Source organism: Malus domestica, chromosome 17 (assembly GCF_042453785.1).
Source record: "Malus domestica chromosome 17, GDT2T_hap1".
Lineage (NCBI taxonomy): Eukaryota > Viridiplantae > Streptophyta > Magnoliopsida > Rosales > Rosaceae > Malus > Malus domestica.
The window spans coordinates 25,637,361-25,647,197 of record NC_091677.1 but is presented as its reverse complement, the minus strand read 5'-3'; the positions used below and the strand labels follow the sequence as shown (position 1 = coordinate 25,647,197).

Here is a 9,837-nt window from a genome sequence, read left to right as displayed (position 1 = left end):
TCCATATTTGTAGCCGTTAAATTAAATTTTAACCGCACGAATTCCTGATTTGGTGGATTAAGAGGAAAGGATCCGGAGAGGATCTCTTTCCCACTAAATTTACTTCGATTTAAAAAAAAAATTAACAATTAGTTTTACTACAACAGTTCACTTTTTCGGATGTCAAAAAGAATTACAATGGTATTTTAGCTTTTCTATGCCACCAAGAATTACATTGGTATTTTAACTTCATCGTGTAATTTATCAACATTATGAATAAAACTAAAAATTTGTTCGAAAATTACAAACCTAAAATTCGTTCCAATCATCATGTCACCCAGGTGAATTTACTGCGATTTTCATCTAGGGCAAGTGCAACTAATGATTTGTTGGCAACATGACAAGGAGATTAATGCTCAAGGGTGAAAGAGAGAGGGAACTCTAGTATATAGATCTTATTGCCTGATGAGACAGACAGAATTGAAAAGTAAAAACAAGAATGATGAAGGCTGTGAGTGTTCTTGTTCATTTGGGCTTCCTTTTCCTCTTCCTCTTCACCTTCGCACAAGGCAGCAGCAGATCAATCATTCCACAGCCCCAACCTCTCACATCTTTCAATATCAACAAAACCCAGGTAATTAACATCAATTCTTCTCGATTAATACACAGATTATATTATTTACTTCATAATCTTAAACTACAAATTAATTTATATGTCACTCTTGCAGAACGCAGGGAGCTGTTCTTACACTGTATCAATACAGACCAGCTGTTCTTCGCCCCGCTATACACGAGATCAGATCAGTATTGCCTTTGGTGATGCTTATGGCAATCAGGTAATACTAGTCTTAATCTATACCACTTTTTGGATTTACCGTCCGGATTAACAGTCTGACAACGTACAGATGACTTTGACGAGAAAAGTACTGCAATTACAACTAATAAAACTAATAAGTAAATATTATATTCGATTTTTTGTTTCTTGGATGATCAGGTGTACGCTCCTAGAATCGACGATCCGTATTCGAGGACATTCGAGAGCTGCTCGACGGATACGTTTAAGATTTCGGGGCCATGTACATACCAGATCTGTTATGTGTATCTGTACCGGAGCGGATACGATGGGTGGAAAACAGAGGCAGTGACAATCTATGGCCATTACACCAAGGCTGTTACGTTTTACTACAACTCTTTTATTCCAAACGGTGTTTGGTATGGATTTAATCAGTGTAACGGTGCTGCAGCATCCTCCACTTGGAGCATGTAGCTGGGAATGTAGAGGAGATTAGCAGTGCAGGATTCCTGGTTAATTTCAGGTCATTTAGGGCTCTGCTATGTAATGTGTATTGATGCTTTAGCATTATGTGTTTGTTGGTTTTTTGGTTGTGGTGAGGGTTGTTGATTGATGGTATGAAGAACATGGAATTTTAGAAATAAAAGTTGATTTTAGTAGAGCAAAGACACTTTTTACGGAATAGGATCCTCTCCGAATCCTCTTTGTGGGGGGATCTGGAGGATTAATTAATCGTGTCCATTCATTGTACATCGTATGGTTATAAATTATTTTAAAATTGAAATAAATAGTCTGTAATGAAAATTGACCGCATGATGTACGATGAACGGACATGATTGATTGATTCTGCAGATTTCTACAAAGAGGATCCTTGTCCACTTTTTACTTTTGTTTTTAATTTGAGCAGAACAATTGTGGTTTGCTACACACTTATTAGAGGTGGGTGTATCTTGTTAATCTGAGGGCTCAGGGCGTGTGCTTTAATGTGACCTCAGCATTGAGATGGTGATGAATCTCTTGCCTCCTCTACTTAGTTCTCTATACAATTAATTACTTTAATGCATTGCTAAGTTACAATCCTATGCTGGACTCGTCGACACTTTTGATTAAAGTGAATTTACTATTTCTTTGGTTCATTTTAATTACCAACACAAATTAACTTTGGCTGTGTTTGGATAAGGAACTTCCACCAATAGAATTAGGATAAATTGGTTAGAAACCAAATAAATACATTACAACAAGGCAAGAGAATAAAAAATGGACTCATTTTAAGTAGTCATTTTAAACTCCTTCACGAAATCATTGTTGCACAATTCTAAGTAGTTTATTTTAAATGCTTTAGTACTCGCAAATCCAACATCCAAGAACAGTACATAGGAAGAAATAGAAATGCACGACAAGATCATTATAAATGTACCAATGTAAAAGAGATTTGTAAATAATTTATTCTAACTAGTCGTTTGCAAATTGTCAAAGCTGACTTCTCATCAAAATATTGTCCGCTTTAGCCAGTTTTGTTTCTTGGGCTTCCATACCCAAAACGTGTCTTGCTAAGAGAGATGGATGTGCACATATAAAGCGCAACACCTTTCCTCACCTAAGCGATGCACATTACAGAATCTCTCTCATGCCCCTTTATAATGCTCGTGTGATTCATTCTAATTTTTGTAGTTGGAATCAAATTTGTGCACAACAGCAGACGGATGTGATATCTCGTTGAAATCACCAAATGAGCACCGACCATGGGGGGAATGGGGTTGATTGGAGGGTAGCAAATATGTTTTAAACTGCCTACGTAACTTTGGAGAGTAGAATCAAATTACATGTAATTCTTCGAAAAAAGTGGTGTGATGAGAGTTACATCATGAGGCATCCTTAACGAATAAGTATATGTCGGGGCGTGGGAGAGATGAGCCTCCATGGATATGTCTTCGCATAAACGACGACGTGTAAAAGAGGGAGATGAGACTAGATGGTGTTGGTAATTTCAATGCTTAGTTTATGTGGAAGAGGGTACTAATGCAAAAAACTTTACTTAACAGGTTAAAACAAATAACCCATGTTAGCACTCTCTTCTACATAACGATTGTCAATGTTTATGTGAGACTAAGTAAGGTTTGTTTAGTAGTTGAAACTCACCAGATTAACATTTTTTTAAAAACAAATTGAAACAGGTTCTTGTGGGTAGATTTGTTAAGAACTCGATATTAACCTATTGATTTGATAATGACTCAATTAGTTAATGTATTAATTGGAAATTGTTATTTTTTATGTTATGATTGGATAATAACTCGATTAGTTAATGCATTAATCGGAAATTATTATTTTTTGTATTATTTCGTATCGTATTAACGAGTTTCAAAAAATCTGCAGGTCTAGGTGAGTCCAACGCAACCGGGAGGGTGATTTCGTCCACTCACCATCCCCCACACTCCTATATCTTCTGCACTCCATTCGAAACCCTAAGTCCTCTCTTCCCTCTCTCCGAACCCAAACCCTAGATCTAGAGTACCCCTTCCCTCCATTCATCTCCCCCAAACTTTTTTTCAATTTTTGTACTTTTTTTTTTCAAATTTTCACAGAGGTCTCGGCACCTGCAGATTATCACTCCGTATCTCTCTCTCTCTTGCTCAGTGGAAGCTCAAAGGTATGCAATTTAGAAAACCTTATCTGAGCTGTTGAATGAGTTCTTGAAGTTTCTGATTCGCAATTCCTGGTGAAATTGTATTGGCTGAAAGTCTAATTTTGGGTGGGTGTATAGAATGGGTGAAGTCAGAGACAACGATGGGTACGAAGAGGAGCTCGTCGACTACGAAGAGGAGGACCAAAACGCCCCCAACTCCGTCTCTGCCAAGCCTTCTGGCGATACCGTCAAAAAGTTAGTGTCTTCAGTTTATTTTATTTATTGTAAATCTGTATTTATTAATTTTTGATATAAAATTCACCTGAAATTACTATCACTAATCAATTGGGTCCTTGCTTATGTATGTATATAGATAAACGTTGTATTTTTTTAAATTTTGATTTTAGTAACACTTGTTTTTTTTTTTTCCGGTCGGTTTGTTCTTAGATTATTGGTATTGTTTGCACATTTGATTGGTGAAACTGAGGAAAAAAAGTATATAAAGTATGGGTTCCTTCGGTTCATTAAATTCTTCACAAAAAAATTTGATAGCATTTTTACTTGGGGTCTTGTGCTGGTTTGCCTCATGCGTTTTCTATGATTTAATCAACTGAATAAGGTTGACATTGTGAATGAGGTTGAGATTTAGCAGCCCAAGTATAGTTATCTAATAATTGCGTGTCCGAATAAAAGAAATTAGACCGGAAAGTTAACCTTCCTCTAGGCATTACTGTGGTTAGTGTGGGAAAAACATGATACTGTAGTGATTTATGGAAATTGCAGTTTCTTAATTTCTCAGTGGAGGGTAATGCTTCTATGCGTCTATCTCTTTGTTATGGCTTGATAAATGACAACAAAAGTTTGTTAAGATGTGCTGTATGTCTAGCTAATCTGTAATTCATATTTGTGATGATTTAATGTTATTTTGGTTTTAGTCCCCAAAATCTATTCGTTCTAACCTATTATATAATATGGTTCAGGGGATATGTTGGCATCCATAGTTCGGGATTCAGAGACTTCCTGTTGAAGCCGGAGCTTCTTCGAGCAATTGTGGATTCTGGATTCGAACATCCTTCGGAAGGCAAAGTTCTACTCTTTGTTTTCATTTTATGTCATTGGTTATTCTTGAAATAAATTTCAAGAGGCATTAGGCTTTTGATCTTTTGGTTGCGAAAAGATTGTTACATAATTATATATGGTTACGTCTCATTTTGTATTCCTGGTTACAAAGTAAATGACTGAGTTCATGGCATACAACTTGAGTGTGCACTATAGACTCCGAATTACTTTTAACTTCTTGTTAGTTTAGCTGGTCTGGGAATCGCTTTTAACTTCTTGGGAGTTTAGTTGGTCTGGTATGAGATGGCGTCAATATATCAGTTCTTTGGATGAGTTTCTGTTAAGTTTGAAATTTCAATAAAGCTGTTGATGTCAAGTATCTAATTGTTAACCATCTTAAATATTCGAATGCCTTATGTTTTTTCCTCCATTGTTTTTATATGTTAGATTAGATGTGCCATAGGAATTGCTAATTTAAAACATGCAACAATGCGTAGGGCTATCCACAAATCCATTTTTACTTCTTACATACCCCTCTCGATTTTCAGCCGTTGGATTGAATGAATTGAAGATTAATGGCCAAAAATTAACAAGGGTGTGTGAGAGGTAAAAATGATTGTGTGAATATCAATATCCTTTGCAATTAGAGATGTGAACACTCCCTCATCACCTTATTTTTGTTACATGGAATGTGAGAATGGAAAGATTGTTGTACTTGTTTAAGCATCTTCCATGTTTAACTGTTTCTGAATTTTTTGTTTTCTTTTTTCTGTCCAGGTAATCACTAATTCCATATTCATGATTTCGGCAAGAAAACTGGTTTGGTAAACCTTTCCATTAAATGGATCTGGAAGGTCATTTATACTTACTGAGGTTTCGTCCGGTACGATTTTGTTTGCTTCATCAGTTCAACATGAGTGCATCCCTCAAGCTATTTTAGGAATGGATGTTATTTGTCAAGCAAAATCTGGGATGGGAAAAACTGCCGTCTTTGTTCTGTCAACCCTTCAGCAAATAGATCCAGTAGCTGGTCAGGTTGCTGCTCTTATTCTTTGCCACACGAGAGAATTGGCTTACCAGGTATGTTCTGTGAATTTAAGTATAGAGAAATCTATTTTTGAACTATTACAATGCTGATCTCTGTGTCAGTGTGTGATGCATATATATATGTGTGTTGGATATGAAGCAAGAAATGTTTCCGTCGTACATTTCTATGTTCAGTTTCTGTTTCATGAACTAACCTCTGTGTTTCTCGGTACAGATTTGTCATGAATTTGAGAGGTTTAGTACTTATTTGCCGGACCTGAAGGTTGCAGTTTTCTATGGAGGTGTTAGTATCAAGGTTCACAAAGATTTGCTAAAAAATGAATGTCCTCACATTGTCGTTGGTACACCTGGGAGAGTATTAGCTTTGGCAAGAGACAAAGAGCTTGGACTGAAGAATGTCAGACACTTTATTCTTGATGAATGCGATAAGATGCTTGAGTCACTTGGTAAGTGTTTTGCGGCTAATTGTTAATGGACATTTCCTACAATTTCACTGTGGAAAAACTTGTTTTTGTTTTGTTTGATTTATTTCTCCATTTGTTCTATCTTTTCAGACATGAGGAGAGATGTGCAGGAGATATTTAAGTTGACTCCTCATGACAAGCAAGTGATGATGTTTTCAGCAACACTAAGCAAGGAAATACGCCCTGTTTGCAAGAAGTTTATGCAAGATGTAATGTTCACTTTAATCCTTGACATGAATTTAGAAATAATCACCTTATTGTGAGTGTATATTGTTGGTATAATATTAATTACTGGTCTTACTCCTAATTTATTAGAATTTTGCTCAACCGGTCTGCCTTGGACAGTGAATCTGATCCCAAGGTTTTGGAGCAATCATATAACAGTCTACCTGTGTCAGGCAGCATACGGAGATTTTTTCTTCGTCTTAGAGTATAATTATAATAATAGAATGTTATGGATACTGCTTCTTGGTCTTATTGTTCACATTTGCTTATTATGGACATTGGAGGCCATTGTGTTTGAATTCAACTTGTGATCATATTTGTTTGTTGCAGCCCATGGAAATTTATGTGGATGATGAGGCCAAATTGACTCTTCATGGTCTCGTACAGGTAAGTCTAACATGTGAATCTGATTGATGATTTCTTGTGTTGTTGGTTAAGTGTTTCTTGCTTGCTCACCCTTTTGCTCTCTTGCTGCAGCACTACATCAAATTGAGTGAGCCTGAGAAAAACCGCAAGTTGACTGACCTCCTTGATGCATTGGATTTCAACCAAGTTGTTATTTTTGTAAAGAGTGTAAGCAGGGCAGCTGAGCTGAACAAGTTACTTGCTGACTGTAACTTCCCCTCCATCTGCATTCACTCTGGAATGCCTCAGGAAGAAAGGTATGCCTTCCATCCCTTTTGGATGACATCGAATGTGTGAGTGTCAAGCCTTCGTCCATATATTATTTTCTCACACCCCATTTTACCTCTCACACACCCTTTTAATTGTTCAATGGTTTTTGAGGGTGTGAGAGGTAACATGGGGTGTGTGAAAATCACCACCCTATATATAATTACATAAAAAACTATTAAGCAAATAATAGGGTGTGCGTGAAATAAACTTGGGGGTGTGAAAATCACCACTTTTATTGAAAACATATGCTAACAGTTGCTACCATTCATAGTAAGGGTTTAGTAATGTACTTGGTTGTGTTATTCTACTATCCAAATGTTGCACAATTTTTTTACGCTAAAAGAGTGAAATTCTTTTTTTTGTTTTTTTTTGTTTAAAGTTAAATTAGTATACTTTTGGCTTATTAGAGTATTGTGAAATTGGTGCGTTGATTTGATTTCTTATGTACTACATTGTAAACTGTCAGACTTCTGTCCTAATAGATGCAATTTTTTGGTTCTTTAATTCTTGATTGAGAAAGGGTAGTGCTATTCACACACCTCTTTTTACCTCCCACAGACCCTTGTCAATTGATGTCCACTGATCTTCTTCAATTCATTCGATCAGAAGGTCGGAAATTGAGAGGGGTGTGTGAGAAGTAAAAATGAGTGGATAGCACCACCCTTGAGAAATTGTAGGTCCCTGTAGTTCACTATAGCCTCAAGCAGGCTTATGCGAGTCCGTGCCCCAGCTTATAATTTCGTATGCCTGTGCTCTTTTTTGGGATATATTGTTGGTTTACCGTGTGAATGCATTATGATCTGCAAGTACAGATGTGTTAATTACTTTTTAATCATTTTTATTATAACTATTCACTGTTGCTCCAGCTGGCTATAAAGCTTAGATACGGTGGAAGTAATTTTTTGAGAGTAACGTCATAATTAACATGTTTGTAAATTATGTTTCATATCCTTTAAGTTAAAAAGAAGTCAAGTTTTCCCTCCATCTGAAGTTTATAGTTAAAAAGAAGTCACTTATGCTTCTCTTTTTCTGCTGGTTACCTACAACTACCCATGAATGGATCACTCAAGATGTCCCTCAAGTAGAATCAATTCTATAGATATTACAATGATCATAGTCCTTCCAAATAATACCCTCATCTGACCTAATTCAGTGACTAATCTACCTACTTCCTTAGTTGGGACTCTCCTGTCGATTAGCATCCATTAACTATGGTTCCTGTTCCTGTGATTATCCACTAGATCTCTCCTTGCTACGTTTGGCTCTAGAGGATGATGTGTAAATCATAAAGCGAAGCATTTAGAGGAAGTAATTGCATTGTTTTAGCATAATTATATTCGGGATTTCTGATTTCCTATTCATCATTTCTTATTTCTCCAGTATTTGTTGCATATGGCATGATTAGCACGCCCAATAATGTCACTGATTCTGGTCTGGTTTTAGAAATTGAAAATGAACAAAAAAGGGCCTTTGTTTCTTTTTTCTTTTCCTTATGAATAATAGGGGACCATTTACATGGTTTAAAAAATGTTTATGAATCTTATGTCAGTAATTGTATGGTTTGGTTGGTTTGACTTTACTATCATTTCCACGTGATTGGAGGATGTTTTGTTGTTGCTTAGTTGGTTCTGAATTGTTTTTTTTTTTGTTTTTGCTTGTTGTCTTTTGTTTATCTTGTTTGTGCATTAGACATTTAGATGAAGTTGTAAATTCAGTTTGGAGTGCAGATGGCTAAAAAGGAGTGCCAAAATTGTTGTGTGGGATTTAGCCTCATCTAATTTGCATGGTTTTCCGATTGCAGGCTAAAACGTTACAAGAATTTCAAGGAGGGGCTTTCAAGAATTCTTGTGGCAACAGATTTAGTAGGAAGGGGAATTGACATTGAGCGTGTTAACATTGTTATCAATTATGACATGCCTGATTCTGCTGATACCTACTTGCACAGGGTATTGTTTCATTTGCATATCCGTGTTAACAGTTTTGTTGTTTGCCTATGTTTGTCGGGGGCGTACACACTGTCCCTAAACTCTGGCTGTGGCTGATGGGTTTTCCTTCCTTCACAGGTTGGCAGAGCTGGTAGGTTTGGTACCAAGGGGCTAGCAATTACATTTGTATCTTCTGCATCTGATTCAGAAGTTCTTAATCAGGTAAGTTGTGTGCTTACGTATGTACTATATGTATATAATACATAACCATATAAACATAATTCAATACTGGCCGAATTTCTTATGCTTCTGCTATTCCTTCTCTTAATCGAAATCGATCGGTTCAGGTCCAGTCAAGGTTTGAGGTGGACATAAAGGAGCTTCCCGAGCAAATTGATACTTCTACTTACAGTAAGATATCCTTTTTTCATAAATTGTACATGATCTAGTATAAGCATTAACACAGTAACGATGAATGAAGTACCGTCAATAGTGAATGTGACACGCATGAATCGAGATACTTGTTTTTTTTTTTCTGTTCAGGAAAAGATAAAAGAAAAATCTGGAATCATGATGAAATCTTGTGGCACTCTTGCCTTGTAATTTCTGATACAGATATACTCACAAATTGTTCTGGTTTATGCAGTGCAAGTGTAATCATTTTCCGAAGGGAACCCTGCAAAATTCAGGCGACGGTGGACTCTGGATCTGGTTGCCTTGTTCCGGTTCAGTTAGTAGCACATTTGTTTTGAATGTAGACTATTTTGTTATAAGGGAAGCGGATTTAGGATGCTTTTGTTATAGGAAGCAGAGGATCTGTACGGTTGAGATTTAGCTGAATTGTTTATGATAATGTGATGGTAGTTTTAACTTAAGATTTCTTTTCACTAAAGTTTATGCTCATTTAATTTCCTGTATTTATTTACTTGATGGATGAAATGATTTTGGTATCTTTTCCTCGCATCTTTTTGACATCAACAATGCTTATTTATCAAAACATTCATGGTTTTATAGCCCATCTTCTCGGGTTTTTAATAGTTTATGGCC

At 36.3% G+C, this 9,837-nt stretch overlaps 2 protein-coding genes across 3 annotated transcripts; both read left to right on the top strand.

Annotated features, from left to right (window-relative positions):
- Nucleotides 1-248: 248 nt before the first annotated feature.
- Nucleotides 249-1,438, top strand: LOC103437258 (embryo-specific protein ATS3B-like). The gene is made up of 3 exons (XM_008375732.4): nt 249-613; nt 708-815; nt 974-1,438. Exons 1-3 carry the CDS (start codon nt 479-481, stop codon nt 1,244-1,246), a joined length of 516 nt encoding a protein of 171 aa, XP_008373954.1. The 5' UTR covers nt 249-478; the 3' UTR covers nt 1,247-1,438.
- A 1,692-nt stretch (nt 1,439-3,130) lies between these two features.
- Nucleotides 3,131-9,682, top strand: LOC103437259 (DEAD-box ATP-dependent RNA helicase 15-like). Of its 2 annotated transcripts, none has more exons than XM_029098142.2 (12): nt 3,131-3,419; nt 3,534-3,650; nt 4,376-4,476; nt 5,362-5,534; nt 5,716-5,947; nt 6,056-6,174; nt 6,521-6,577; nt 6,668-6,852; nt 8,667-8,811; nt 8,929-9,012; nt 9,138-9,201; nt 9,437-9,682. In XM_029098142.2, the coding sequence occupies exons 2-12, from the start codon at nt 3,535-3,537 to the stop codon at nt 9,445-9,447; spliced, it is 1,287 nt and encodes a 428-aa protein (XP_028953975.1). In that variant the 5' UTR covers nt 3,131-3,419; nt 3,534; the 3' UTR covers nt 9,448-9,682. The 2 variants fall into 2 exon arrangements, with proteins under 2 accessions (XP_028953975.1, XP_028953976.1); XM_029098143.2 differs by having other exon boundaries at nt 3,147-3,419; nt 5,232-5,534.
- Nucleotides 9,683-9,837: the final 155 nt, after the last annotated feature.